Source organism: Hyalella azteca, unplaced genomic scaffold, assembly GCF_000764305.2.
Source record: "Hyalella azteca isolate HAZT.00-mixed unplaced genomic scaffold, Hazt_2.0.2 contig5528, whole genome shotgun sequence".
Taxonomy (NCBI): Eukaryota; Metazoa; Arthropoda; class Malacostraca; order Amphipoda; family Hyalellidae; genus Hyalella; species Hyalella azteca.
In genome coordinates, this window is record NW_025935716.1 from 551,710 (window position 1) to 566,972 (window position 15,263).

A 15,263-nucleotide genomic window follows, 5' to 3' on the forward strand; every position below is an offset into this window, starting at 1 on the left:
GTCTCGCTTGTCCGTTAGACGCCGGGATTTAGGAAGGCAAGAGTCGTGCGATGAATACGAAATCAACAATTCCTAACTAGAGAAATATTTCGCATGACAATTAATTCCAAATAATGAATAGGTATGTTTCAATGCATCAATAATCACAAAACGTTATATTCCCGTAAAATAAATCATGGAAATTAATTGTAGCAATTTTCGATAAGAATTAGTTTAAAAATTAGTACGTTTCTGCAGTGGCATGCGACGAATAATATAGCATGTCCCAAAAGATATTGGGACCACCTGCAAGATCGTTGACGTTGGTGATCAACGATCGTACAAGCGGTTTGAATGCGGTACTTCAAGGTTCACCATCATGAACATATATACAGATTCTACGTCTCAACGTATATTACATTGCTTATTGCTCAAAATAGTGCAAACCTATGTCTGAGTAAACTCATCGTTGACATATTTGATATGCACCAATTCTGAATCAACCTGGAAACAAGGTGCAGGCATGGCACCCATCGATTTTATGGTACATACTATTATTGTACGCAGTTCGGTGAATCGCATTCTAGAGAAGACAGGAGACTTTGATTCAGGCGACTGATTCCTTATTAGTTACCATGGATTGATGCATATAAAATTATCACAACTCATCGGAGATGAAAGTTGGATTCCAAGTACTACTCTTTTTACAAATCTCTGCCAGATGAACAACTTGCTAACCGTCGACAAAACGGACTTGATGGAGTAATGAACTATTATCAAACTTGACGAAGATAATGTATTCTAAAAAGTCACCTAAATTTCTGCCATAATCTTTTTCTCGGCGTGTTGTAGACTGAACAGCAGTGGTAAAATGTCAAGTTTATGCGTTCGCTAGAATATTGATAGAACTCTAGCTTCAATTTACGAAAAAAATTGTTGGCACCACAAGCGCAAATCTGTGACAAGAGACAATAATTCACTACGTATATCTTATGTACGATGTCGGAAGGCAAATAGAATCAACTGTCTCTAATTTTCTTCTATAACTTATTCAAAATTTACCTAAATTTGGGAAGCGGCGAAGGTTACCCACATAAACGTTTCTTTGAACCACATCAATACTAATGCTCCATCTCCGGGAGGAGTAAGAAAGAAGCTTGCTACCGCCCGAACCGAATCACTGGCACTGGTCCCGATCTCCACGAGGCAACAGTGAGGGAAATATTTTCTGCTTGGGTCATGACGTCGGGTGACAGTCTGGGTCGCGGGTGAAACCGCATGCCACAGCAGTGTCAATATAATTTCTGGTTTTGATGCAGGGAAAAACATTATGTCATTCCGAGATTAACAACAACTTTGAAGAAATCAATCTTTCTATAATAACACCAGACAAAATTTAAATACCATTCTAGCGTGTGCCGTGTGCGACCTTCCACTCTTCAGTTCAACTCTAAGTTCAAACCGAGAGGTGCTTGGCCGCTATAGTAGGCAGGCTGAGCAAGTAACTGTCCGCTGCCCAATGAAGCGCAAGTCTAGCCAAGAAGAAGGCACCGCATGCCTGTCTAGTCCTAACCTTCCTCACCTGTGCCAACACTAGCGAAAACTTCCGTCCGTTGATCCGTTCCTGTACACGTGTGTTCCTTTCTTTTAATTAATGCTCCAAGTTTTAAGTAAATATAGTATCACTCCTTCAAAACAATCTCAGCTACTGAGTCTTCATAGAGTATGAAATCAGTCACGAATGCCATTTCTGATATTTCCTCAGGCATCGACTGGAACACGCAGGGAACAGAAGTCACTGGGAGACCGAACGACACATCCTAACCCTAGCTCTCCACTGGAAGCACTGAACTAATAACTGAGTAGTGAGTACTGGAGTAACTGGACACTCTCTCACTTATGCCTGGTATAACATTCTCACCTCCGTCCGTTTCATTATTGGAAGAGGAAAAAAAGTAAAGTACATCCAGTGAACGTACCAAACAAAGTCGCCTGCAGCGATATCAGCAGGACGCACATGTGCTGCACACCTGCTGAAGCCGACGAAGCAAATTGAGTCAGCACGACAATTTAACTTCGGATCATTGAGCTGGACGGAGAGAGATCTCATATGACATAATGTTCTCCTTGAACGATCTACGGTCCTCTTATTCAAATGTTACTGATATATTTTTGAAACGAATTATCCACTGGTATGATATTACATATAGTTCTCTACATAACAACTATGCAGTAAGAGATCAGAACATTTTCGTCCTTTCACGTCTGATTAAGAAACTTATCTTTGCCCTATTACATAGCTCATGGCATTGTTCCTGTGACGGCCTAAATAACCACAAAAGAAAGCACTCGACATCCGGAAAATATGACAGCATTACGGCTTAAATGGAGCAACATGTAGGTGGATAGTTCATTGCAAAGCCTGTGCGTCGTTTAGTTGGTAAAATTGTCCAGTATACTGTTGCAATTACCGACTGAGCAGTCAAAATAACTTTTAAAAAAGCTATTTAAATTGAGAAAATTTTGCATTTGTTATTATCTAACAGTGGATTCAAGAATTGACAGGTGTCATGCATGGTTCTGTTGGAGATAAGAAAGCAAGCAATCATGTCCGGAGTCCGACTGCAACCTAGCCGAGAATGGAATAGCAACTGTTAATAGCCATAGCTATTCCATAGTTTGTAAGAGGGCGCGAAGTATCTGCGTTGAAAAGTTCGCTACAATCGCAGGATGTCTGCCGCAAACAGTTCAGTATATTTGGTACTTATTGCGTGTATTGAGACAGTGGTCGAGATCATAGGGTATTTCGTTGTGTGTGTCATCTTTATTATATATGCATCAAGTTGAGCACTAAACATTACTGGGGTTAATGATATTCAATAAGTATAAAATATGCATCAACGATTAATATGATTCTTTGAATGTGCCAACTTCATTCGCTTCACTTGAGGTTAACACTAAATTTCTTCAAGTGGTCAAATACGCATCTTGCTTTTATTAGCATATATTGTTCGTCATAGCGTATCTTGTATTAATAGCGTATCATATTCGTAATAGCGCATCTTGTTCGTAATAGCGCATCTTGTTCGTAATAGCGCATCTTGTTCGTAATAGCGCATCTTGTTCGTAATAGCGCATCTTGTTCGTAATAGCGCATCTCGTTCGTAATAGCGCATCTTGTTCGTAATAGCGGATCTCGTTCGTAATGGCGATGCTCGTTTCTAAACAAAATTAATCTTTTCACTATTGGACTTAACTAATGCGCACCAATTTGTGCTCAATATACTGCCGGCCAACTCTGGTTTATCAGTATACTGCCGGCCAACAAAATTCCGATGGGATTGAACCTTGATGCAAACAATCGAGATGGATTTGGTTGTGCTTCTTCACCTATTTTAGTGGAAGAAACACAGGACTGAATTCATACAGGCTTCAAATCAATATATTATAATTAAATGATTTCATGTGAATAGAGAGAAGAAAAAAAGATGTCAATAGGTCAACAATTCAATTATTCGAGATGTCTGGCAAGTCCATTCAGGATATAATGTATTACGGTCATACTATCCAAAATACTGAGTAATTTTGCCGGGAATGCAATCGCAGAATACTAAACCTGGCCAATGAGATCACTGTGCTTTTCTATTGTGTCCGGACACGATTGTTTAAAGAATAAAATGTTGCTGTAGGTTTAGTAAAATAAATGGAACAAAGTACAACACAACTGTAGACTATGCATATATTCATTATCTCTGTACATTTATTAAAATATACACTTAATTACTGCACAGTAGTTTAACAACAATATAATTCACCCCTCGAAGAAAGCTACATTGCTTCTGGCAACGAGTTAGTCTAGCCTGTCTTGGACAAACGAGGCTCTCTGTAGTTATGTTACAGCGATCAAAATATGTAAAAATTCATTTAAGTAAGAGTTTGAAATTCATTTAATACGCTATACAAACAAGGCTATCCGAGCTCAAAGATAGCGCAAAAATTACTTTGCGTCAGAATTTGGGCAGCGCTAGCGTGGATCATCTTTCTGACAATCACTTATGAAATAAAATGCTGGCAGCTAATTTATCCCTTAATATACAAGAGAAAAAATTAAATTTAATAAAATCATTATTAAAAGGTCCTCGATCATTGTTTTAACACTGAAATTACCACATCCCAATTAAGCACAAGAATGATCCAGTTAAATCTGAAACATCTCTGGTTTATTTATAGTTCATTTCTTATTATTATTGATATACTCATAGAAGGAAATGCGTTTTGATCGGCATTCGTCAACACCTAATTACTACCTAGCATCGCCTAACACGCATAAGCGATTACATTCATGTGATCTGATCGCTATCGTGAGGAGTCGTGAGTAACTCGATATTGATGCTTCCGCACAACCGAGTTAGTGCCCATGTGGTTGATCTTTCCGCATATTCATCTCGAGAAACTCCTGCCTGGCACAGCACGGATCAAGGGAGCTCGTATATACAAAACAATCCATGTTGTAGCTTGAATGTCTGCCACTGCCGCAGTCGCTGACGTTGTGTTCAAAATATCAGGATCTACTCTTTAACAAGGAAACGTCATTCTTCGTCCGATGATCCGATCATAACGAGTGACTAGAAAAACAGGCTCGCGGGACTGTGAAATTGACCTGTCGAAATAAAGAGTCAGCCTCGTCGGAAGTATCCCAAGAATATAGTGTTTTATTATGGCACATGTGGCGATAACTCCCAAATTTAACCAATTTGCTAATTGCCCTTACGTTTTATTTTCGTTTACGTATTTCTTTTCTCGTATGCGACAGGACGAGCAAATTTACCGTGCCCGGGGTGCCAGAGTTCACACACTAGCGGCTTGTTCTTGCGCTTGTTTGGCGGCGCGCTTGACAGCATCGAGACAGCTCTGCGCCTCCCGCTGCGTCTCGCCGTCACCAGCACCGCGCGCGAGTTTGACGCCCTCTTCGCACGACCGCCGCGCCGCCTCCCTCCGCCCACGGAGCAGCTCGACGGTGCCGAGGTTGATGAGGTACGTCGCGAGGTTAGTGGCAGCGCTAGGCTGGCGGGGGTCTGGGATGACGTTGAGCTTGCGAGGTGCTGGCGGGTTGCCCTGCGCCACTTCGCCGGCCTCATTGGAAATCACCCGACGCACTGCCGCGATTGCCTCTTCGATCTCCTCCGCTGCTTCTTGGTAGCGCTTTTCTTGGGCATACAGCGACCCTGCACAGAAAATGGTAGGTATAACAGTCGAGCAGTTGAACGAAATAAAATTGATAATAGAGCGAAAATAAAGAGAAAAATCTACCGGTAAAAAGAGACAAGTGTAAAGCAATTATCTTTGGTAATTATTTTCATTATGAACGAACGCTGGTATTTAATTGATAACCTGTCATCAGAAGGAACATGAAGATGAAAGGACTAAAGAGAAATCAAGAATTTTCCGAATTTTGACGCTCTGCTTTGAATGCCATGGAAATGGTGTCACAATTAGATGCTGACACATCTCCCCAATGACCTGTCAACAGAATCTTCTGGATTAAAATCTTCACATTGTGCAGAGTAATTCAGCCGGTAAATATGATAGCAGCAACACAGTCTGCTCTCTCGGGGTGACAACTTGTAATTGTGCTAAGGAGCAACGAAAAAGAGTTGACGAGGTTGTCATCAAATTGCACCGCAGAGAAAAGACAATTTCATATCAGAGAAAACAAATTTAGATGATGTCAATAAATTGACACTAAATTCATGCATATATCGCAACTCTCGCGTACGCTTCAATTTGTTCACGACCAAAATTTTCCACAGAATATCCAATGAATATATTTTGGCTCGATAGAAGACATGAAAACTTCGTAACAAGTGAGTATAAATTAATAATTCACCATTCATTTCGATGACTCGTTATTGGAAAAGATCTAGATGGCACCGTTGGGATGGATCCATTCAAGCAAAAGCTTATATTTCATTACAGCCAAAGTTCGCAAGTACGCTATAGGACACAACATCGAGTAGTCGAGCCAGTGAATTCATTCACCTTGCCAATTCATGGGACTGACTCTTGCAAACGTTTGGGTGTCCATTAGAACGACGCCTAAGTGTTACTAATTTACATTTTACAGTAAAAAAATGAGCGATTCCAGGATTGGAGAAACTACTGAAACGTAGGAGAGATATAATTTTGAATTTTCCTGCAGGTAAAAATTTATTTTTGAAGAGAGGTAGTTCTTTTATATTATAATTATAACGGCTTTTTCTGAACAACAGTTTCGCCAGCGTTAGTTCGCTTACGCTTGCACATTTCTTCTCTACGTATGATCTACAACTCAAATAATTCTAAATACCGCACCCAGAAAAGCCTAATAACCTTAGGTGAAAAGCCCAAAAAATCATAATTGACTTTAGGGAGACAAGCCCAAAAAAGCATACTTGACTAAGGAGACAAGTACAAAAAAGAATAATTGACTAGGATACAAGTCTAAAAAGAATAATTGACTAGGGAGACAAGCATAATTGACTAGGAAGACAAGTCCAAAAAAGCATAATTGACTAGGGAGACAAGTCCGAAAAAGCACCTGCGACGCGCAAGAGTACCAACCGATGTCGTTCTTGAGGACCGCAGTCTGGAGGTGGTGGGGGCCGTTGATGCTGACGCAGACGCCAAGGGCCTCCTGAAGATGGGTCCGGGCGAGCTCATAGCGCCCTATGGAGTGCAGCAGACGAGCGTACTGCTCCAAGCTCATGGCGTACAGCACCCGCGTGTCTTCGTCAGCGCCTTCGTCACTCGTTACTTTCTCTTTCTGGACAAAACCAATGAATTATTTTTATTGCACAGAAAATTACAAGATGAGTTCAAAATTGACGAAGTCGGTCGTAAACGCTAATACTTTGACGGATGAAAGTGCGCATTAAAAATTGTATCATCAAGTGCTTAAATAATAAATTAACAAAGATTTTAACGGCAAAGAAAACGTCAAACAAGCTTACGTCATCTTCATTGATACAAACGCATCTTTCTGAATCTCTTCTGGAATCATCAATTTTGAACTTTTTCATACTTGCCGAAAAATTCAATCCAATTAAATGTAGGCAAGGGTTCCACATTGAAACATTGCGAATATTTTCAGTTTTTTGGCTAGACAATTTCCTATATTTTAAGCTCATATTTCATAACAGACATATTGATAACAATATACATGATTTTATTACCCCTAATCTATAAGTATCCCTCTCTGGCAAGCTTATTCTTTGATTATCCCAAATTGTAATCTTTATCGATTCAATTACTCTGAAGCTTTTTCGACAGCAAAGGAAAAATTAAAGCTAACGCTCGATTTCAGACTCCAGTTTATCGCAAGCCGACTTTTACTGTTGGAAGCAGAAGCTCCATTAGTTTTTTTATCTGCGTCTGCAACTATACGTCCAAAGATTAAAACGTAGTTTTCAGGAAATGCTTTCCAAACGATTAGTTGCATGTATTGTTGAATAATAATTTTACGATGGGTTACATCTTCAAGTATACAGATAGCATTCCTATCTAGATGCGGTCCTCTTTGGTTAACGTATATATATAGTAGTTGTACGCGGTGTAATTCAGCGTTGGTCGGAATGGCGTCGTGTAACCTATAAGATTTTAAGAGCGTAAACGATTCTTGTATCTATTTCTCCACCTCTATTGCTTAAGAATTTGGGCGCTAGAAATCGTAGTGTTTTAAATAAAAACCTTGTTTAAACAAAGCTTGTGGTTCTTAATTGTTGACAATTGTTAATTGGTTAACAATTAAATTTTTTTGAAAAAGTTAATCAATCGGTTTTTAGTTCCTTCGCTCAATCATTTTGCATTTAGGTTGTAGTCTTTTTTCTTTTTTTTGTAAATTTGGTAATTATATTAATTGAACTTTTATTTTTTGACTTTGAACTAATGCTAGAGTTGATCGTCAAACGTTTACAGTAAAGATTTGGTGAATTCGCTTGACAGTTCAAATGCTTTTTAACTCCTGCGTATTAAATTATCTGAAGCGAGCGAGCACCTCATACACGAAAACTTCATACATTAATCAAATCAATAAAATGAACACCTTGCATCCTAATTTCAAAGTCAAATATATTCTGAACCAATAACAACATCAATCGCGAGAAAACAATAGTTATAATCATGCGATTGAAAGATATAATAAGGTTTTTATCGTGTCAAAGAATACAGTACAATATAGCAACGTATCAAACATATTCTCGTAATTTTACTTGCCAAATTTCTGTTCTCTCACAATGACACATGCAGCAGTATCGGAAAACCGAATATCGCGACCGTACATCAGAGTTTCAAAGCTGAATGTCACGTCACTGTTAGATTGCCAAATCTCATTACTTTGCTTGGTCAACAAAACAAAAGAAGCTACTCAAGGGAAAATAACGTGCGATATTCACTCAGTGAAAATTTACAGACGCGGCAGCCTCTGATTTGGATTACCAGAAGCTGGGGCGACTCTAAACTTTGTTACCCAGTGAAAATTTACAGACGCGGCAGCTTCTGATTTGGATTCCCAGAAGCTGGGGCGACTCTAAATTTTGTTACCCAGTGAAAATTTACAGACGCGGCAGCTTCTGATTTGGGTTACCATCAGAAGCTGGGGCGACTCTAAATTTTGTTACCCAGTGAAAATTTACAGACGCGGCAGCTTCTGATTTGGATTACCAGAAGCTGGGGCGACTCTAAATTTTGTTACCCAGTGAAAATTTACAGACGCGGCAGCTTCTGATTTGGATTACCAGAAGCTGGGGCGACTCTAAATTTTTGTTACCCAGTGAAAATTTACAGACGCGGCAGCTCCTGAATTGGATTACCAGAAGCTGGGGCGACTCTAAATTTTGTTAGGGCAGAACCGACCTGCGCCGCGATGCAGTAATGGTATCCTCTGATGGCCTCCTCGACGGCGCCCCTGGCCAGGTAGCACTGCGCCAGCTTCAGGCTCAGGGCCACGAACACGTTGCCGTACACGTCTCCGCCAGCTGTATATTCCAGCAATTAATACAAATTTGTCATAAGATCGGGTTCAAAAAATCGGATCCCTTGTTGGATCAAGTCACAAATAGTACAAGAATCGGTAATGGGCCATAAGCCTATTTCTTCTGCGCCGACACTTCTATTCTATTCTATATTCAGCGCCCGACATTAAATGCCAACTCCGATCATTTAACTACAAAGAACAGTAAATTATTTATACCGATTTTTAGGGTACTATTCGATTCATGCAGTTCTCTTATTAGCAACATTAAACTACCAATAACATAACACAAAAATTCATCATTGTATTATGACAGTTTTCCGAAGGTTTTCGGCATTACCATTAGTCCGTTGTTTCAACACTGATTACAAAATGTGCCGCATAATCTTCATATAAAATGAAATCAACTTGTGTACATTATTGCATTAATGAGATTGATGTACAGATATTTCCAGAACATAGAAAAACCGTATTATATTTTAGGCGTCAAAGCGCCAGGTCCTTGTTAAACATCTATTCTATGTCCTATTTTCGATTTTTAACAAGCATCTTGTCTTATATCAGGACGTGTTAAGGGTCGCACTGTCACCGTGAACTTCCATCAGGGTCAAAATTGTTCATTATCTGTAAGTGTTTGATCAGCGAGCAGAAGGCGGTCAGGAAGAATAATCTGTCAGCAGACTGAGGAGAAGAAAAAACAAGGAAGGGACAGGCGGACATCGAAACAAACGAAACTTTTTTATATGTAAGAAGTCACTTACAGGACGTGTCGGTACTAACCGACACGTCCTGTTAGTACGGACACGTACTAACCCATTCCCACAACACCCGGTCACGCATCGCGACAACGAAACGGATTCTCGTCTTGAATAAGAAAAAGTACCAAAAGCAGGAGTCTATGTGCAACACGTGTGGATATGAGTTGGCCAAATGCAAGTTGGTCTACACTTTACAGCGAACTCTTCCTCATTTGTGGGAACGTAGCAATGTAATAAGAAATCTCAAAATCGCCGCAAAATTTATAGATAATACTGTACTGCGAGAACAGGTACCAGTTAATTTTTATGCCTTCAAAACTGAAAGTCGACCCCAAGGAATAGACTTCACGAGAGAAACTCGACCTCCAGGAATAGTCTTCACGAAAGAAATTCGAGCCCCAAGAATTATCTTCATGAAAGAGATGAAAGAACGCAGGGAATTTGGAGGCTCGGATATGCCCGCGAGAGAGAGGCTGCGGCCGTCAGGCAGGGCAATATGGTCGAGTGGCACGGCGATATGGCTGCCAGAGAGTAGGCAATGTGCCCGTCAGACAAGGCAACATGGTAGCTATAATAATGGTATGGTAGATTTCGGCCAAAATATTTAGCCGAAAGGTAAGAATATTTGGTCGCTAGGGAAGGTATGTCCGCTAGGGAAGATGTGGCCACTAGGGAAGAAGATGTGGCCGTTATGGAAGAAGATGCGACTGCTGAGTAGAAGGTATAGACGCCTGGCAATAATGCCATCACCCAGCAGAGAGAGACCATAAATGTCTGGACTTGTACACACCGGCCGCATGCCGCTGCAGGACGCTGCGGAAGAGCTCCTCAGCCTTGCGGTGGTCGCCGAGCTGAAGGGCAAGGTTGGCCAGGATGTCGAAGATATAAGTGACGCTCTGCTCGTCCTCCAAGTCCTGGGCAGCTTTGAGTGCCACATGCAGCAGCATTTCACTTTTCTCATATTCTTTTTCCTGAAACAAATTAAAGTGCATTAAATTATGATGTAATTTGGAAATTTTCTTCACGAAGGTTTTGGTTAAGACCAGAGAATAATTCTTATCCACAATTTACGAAGTAGATCAAACTACAAATGAAAGGAGATCTATCTACACGCGGTGCCCCAAGCCTGCACCAGCATCGTCATGGGGTGCCCCAAGCTTGCACTATCATCATCAAACTATTATACTTCACTATCTCTAAAAAACCCTAAGTTTGAAATTTATAATCGTAAAATGAGTCTTAATTTGTCAAATTGAGGAAAAAATTATAAAAAAATGTTAATATGAATTATGCACCTGGTCTTCAATAACATCAACCAGAACTTAAATATTCAGATGACATTAATTTTTAATTCTTATAAACCAATATTCATCCTAATCTGGAACATTTCTCACGTCAAAAGCAAATGTTGTGAGAATGAATTCAATGGCCAAGCATTTTACTCAAACAAACAAATGAGCTTAAGCTTTATCTACTTCAAGTCATTTCTAATAAACTTTTTCTCATTCTGATACTACAAAATATGACAGAATAATTAATCTAAAGCAGCAGAAATAAATGACAGTTTCAAAACTCACATGGAAAGCAATGATGCCTTCTTTGATCATGAGGATGAGAGGAGACTCTTGGTTTAGTGTTTTTTCTTCATCTTTTTTTCCAAAAAAACTTTCTAGAGAAATCCCCAGGAAAGCAAAAGTAAAGCCATTCTTAAGGCACTTTTCCTGAAGGGACTCTTTCCTGTCATGGCGATTATTTGAGTGGGAGTCATGTTTGTAATTATTTTTTTCTTCACCACCAGCAACTCCATGTAACAATTCATTCCTTACTCCCAAGCTCCTAAAACAGTGGATTTTCTGAACAAATAAATCACCAAATGATAAAGTTCTCCTGGAAACTCCATTCAGTTTAACACAAGTTTGCAAGCTGCGCAAAATAATCATGACTGCAAATATTATTTAAAGATACAATAGATTCCACAGAACAATATCAGTCAAATAATTAGCATTAAAGCCTCATGGCGAATCAACAAATTGAAAGTAATTGCGGCACTAGTTCCTTAAGAGACCCAAACATAGAAGAATTGTCAACAGGAAAGCCATGTTGGCTACACTGTTCTCTAAAGTCAGGAGAAACAAGAGTACTTTGCATGCCAGCCTTCCTGGCTCCTAGATAGTCCATTTGAAGGCTATCACCAACATGTAGCACCTCACAAGGTTTTAAATCAGCTAACTGTGATATACTTAACGATTGCTTAAAGATACCTAAATGAGGCTTAGAAATCCCAGCACTGTATGAATCCAGCACAAAATTGAAGTACTTGGCAAACCCATGCTCAAGTAAAACTTGCTTGATCCGAGGATCTGTGTTGGAAATCACACCAAGAGCAATGCGCTTGTCACTGAGACACTGTAATGTTTCTTGAGCATATGGCAGTGCAGTGTAGGCTGGAGCATGTGCGTATATCTCTAAGGAATCCTCAGCAATTGCATGCAGGTGGTTTCTATTGATATCAACGCCACTACTTTTCAGAGTGTTCAGCACCACACGCCTCCACCAGTCCTTCCAATCTTCCCGTCCACTCCCAAAAGTTGGAGACTCCACAGATTGGGTCTTGTAAGATTCTCTGCCAAAATTAGTTAACATTAATCCAATTATGCATAATAATAAATTTTTCTTATCATTTTCCTTTAATTTTTTTGAAAAATATAGAGAGATGGACCCTAACGATAATCAGCCCAGGTAAATGGGAAATTTTATACAACAGATTTATAATAGACTTGAAAACTTTACAGCAAATTTAGACCTCTGATTAACTCTATGGTACCTATTCAAAGATCTAATTTAGGGAATGAAGAATCCTAAATGAATCCAATCAAAATTTTCAGCTCAGTGAATTACCTAAGATTTTTGAGTTTATATGCATATTCTTCAAGAGCTCTCAATGAATTTTCAAAGTCATATTTTGAAACATACAGTTTTTAAACTGTGAGTAATTCAGAGTTAGTTATATTTATAGGTATATATTATATTTATATCTGAAATACTATGATGCAAGCAAAAAAAAAAAGTTCATGAAGAAATATAATGTGTGAGGTGGCTATCAAAGAAGCTTTTATTTAAAGTTTCAGATCAGCAAGTGATAGGTAATCAGATTGAAACGCCATGTAGAGAACTGTAGACCGTAGAGAACGTATCAAAGAATTAAAGCATACAATTCATTTTCTTAATTTTTACATTGTAAGCTTGCATTTACAACTGGAATTGGCTTTTGTTTGAGCACCCTTATGTCAATGGTTAAAATTTACCATTGTCTTGAAGACAATGGTCATAAAAATTTCAAGCATGAAAGAAGCCAAGATAGCAAGTAGAATACAGGAAAAATTCCCAGCATGTTATTAAAATTAACTCAAGATATGGCATGGTTAGCTACCTGAAAGCAGTGCCCAGCACAAGAGGATCACACTGGTAACCGTACTTGGCAGCAATACAAGCATACACTTCACCTGGGTGTGATGCAGTTAACCTGCAGAAAAGAAGTTTATATGAAATATAACATCAGGATATCTTAACAGAAATTATTACAAAAATCATTTCAAATATGAGATGGAAGAAGAGGGAGGATTATTAATCTCCATTTGTCATTTGAATACTGCAATTTAGTGCAATATACACTTATTCATACATGACCATCAGCATTGAATTGATGCAAGTTATACAACCAAAATATGAGGGATATAAATATCAACATGAAATCAAAACTTGCATCAAAATTTAAACTGACCAAGAAATTAGACAAGAAAAGTGGTTGGCCTTGCAGGTCTAAAATATCATTCACCTAGATAGAGTTTGTAGTCATCAGAGGTAATGAGCTGCATCATAGTTGAAATGAATTCTTAAATGCATTTATCAAAACCCTCATTTCAATAGTTTCATTAACATCAAAGATTACTAGTAACAACATAATTCCATCAAGTTGATGTTTATCAAATTACTAACCTCAGAAGAGTTCTGTTGACATCAAAGGTTATAAGTCGTATCATAATTCAAGAAATTCTAGAATTTATATTAGTTGTTTGCTTAAATCGCAAATTAACTAAGAATTATAAGGTGATGGAGCTGGTCTCCAAAATGTTTTCTATAAAGATATGAATTTTTGATGACTTTTCTTTGCTTTTAAATTCTTAAGAAATTCTAGATATCAATATTCTTTTCTATCAAGCACACTAATTTGTAAATGAGTCTTGAGACAAATAAGCCTTAAGATGGTAACTTTTAAAAAGAACTTCATTCACATACAGTAACTACCAATATCTGTGGTAAATAAATAGATATGGTAGGTAGCAGTTAGAGTGCTCCCAACACCAGAGTGGAAATCTAAGATTAGAGGTTCACTTAAAAAAAAGCGTTCCGCCTTGAAAAAAAAACGTTCCAGGCAAGTGGCAACTAGAAACAGGTTTGCAGGTCGTCAGAAATCGGCCTCGGCATGAACGTTACGTCAGGCAACACAGAGAAAATCCCAATATTGTTAATTGTGCACGTCACTCACGGATAAGCAAGAGGAATCTACTGAAAGACACGTTATGCTCAGTAGAACACGTTGTGCTCAGTAGAAGTTACAAGGTCGCTACTGACACCAGTAGAAACTCATCACTCACAGACCACAGTCAATGATGCAAGCAGTTTTTTTTTAAAGAAACAGCTGTGGCATCTTGCAGAGACTCATCAGTGATGATGATGGAGTGAAAGTGGAAGTGTGCTGGACGTTCCAGATTTTTGGGTCCTGCTTTCCAATTTGCTATGTTTACCAGTTAATATATTACCCCTCTGGATTTCCACACTGGCTGGACGTTCCAGATTTTTGGGTCCTGCTTTCCAATTTGCTATGTTTACCAGTTAATATATTACCCCTCTGGATTTCCACACTGCCCAACACGGTAACACCCAACTCCCATGACTCAACACTCAACAGCAGTCAGCAGTGCACTGCATATGATGATATGAATATGATATAGACAGTAGACTGAGTAGAGTGCTATTCTTTCCATTATTATTAGATGCATTTTAGCAATGGAAAATTTATGCATTAGTATAAGATGAATTTACTTTAGTCAACTTAGGATTAAAAGAGTGAATAGCAAGATAGTGAAGACTGAAGATACCAGCTTAGGTACTGCTTAGTGCTTACCAAGCCAGTAATTAGCTTCACATCAAAGTACCTGGAGCATATTAGTTGCAATTAAAGAGGAGGCAATTGCATTATCAATGCATAATAATGATACTATCTAGATTCCAGCTTTCCACTTTCCAGGAACAACACAAAACAGTCAACCCTCAATTTCTCAAACAAGATCATCTCAACAGTTCAAAAAATACGGCTGTACCAGTACTACCATACTTATACTACCATTCAAGGGTGTTTCTAGAGTCTAGACTGGAGGTATATTCTATTTCAGAAATCGTTTCCAAGCTTTAGAACCGAAAAGAATATTTAGAACCAAAACCTTTAGTTTCCTCAGCCA

General features: G+C 38.9%; 3 protein-coding genes across 3 annotated transcripts in view; all 3 read right to left on the reverse strand.

The window, feature by feature from the left end:
* The window catches only part of LOC108682036 (SEC14 domain and spectrin repeat-containing protein 1-B), a 33,090-nt gene extending 31,279 nt beyond the window's left edge, over window positions 1-1,811 (reverse strand). The window contains exon 1 of the mRNA XM_018171126.2: window positions 1,562-1,811. The gene's annotated coding sequence lies outside the window, so the exon portion shown is untranslated. The remainder of the gene's footprint in view (window positions 1-1,561) is intronic.
* A 1,893-nt stretch (window positions 1,812-3,704) lies between these two features.
* LOC108682047 (tetratricopeptide repeat protein 19 homolog, mitochondrial-like) lies at window positions 3,705-11,759 on the reverse strand. The gene is made up of 5 exons (XM_018171151.2): window positions 11,322-11,759; window positions 10,535-10,715; window positions 8,869-8,990; window positions 6,580-6,781; window positions 3,705-5,204 (listed from the first exon to the last, which is right to left on the reverse strand). The coding sequence occupies exons 1-5, from the start codon at window positions 11,682-11,684 to the stop codon at window positions 4,828-4,830; spliced, it is 1,245 nt and encodes a 414-aa protein (XP_018026640.1). The 5' UTR covers window positions 11,685-11,759; the 3' UTR covers window positions 3,705-4,827.
* A 6-nt stretch (window positions 11,760-11,765) lies between these two features.
* On the reverse strand, window positions 11,766-13,832 carry LOC108682048 (haloacid dehalogenase-like hydrolase domain-containing protein 3). The gene is made up of 3 exons (XM_018171152.2): window positions 13,741-13,832; window positions 13,175-13,267; window positions 11,766-12,367 (listed from the first exon to the last, which is right to left on the reverse strand). Exons 1-3 carry the CDS (start codon window positions 13,782-13,784, stop codon window positions 11,767-11,769), a joined length of 738 nt encoding a protein of 245 aa, XP_018026641.1. The 5' UTR covers window positions 13,785-13,832; the 3' UTR covers window position 11,766.
* Window positions 13,833-15,263: the final 1,431 nt, after the last annotated feature.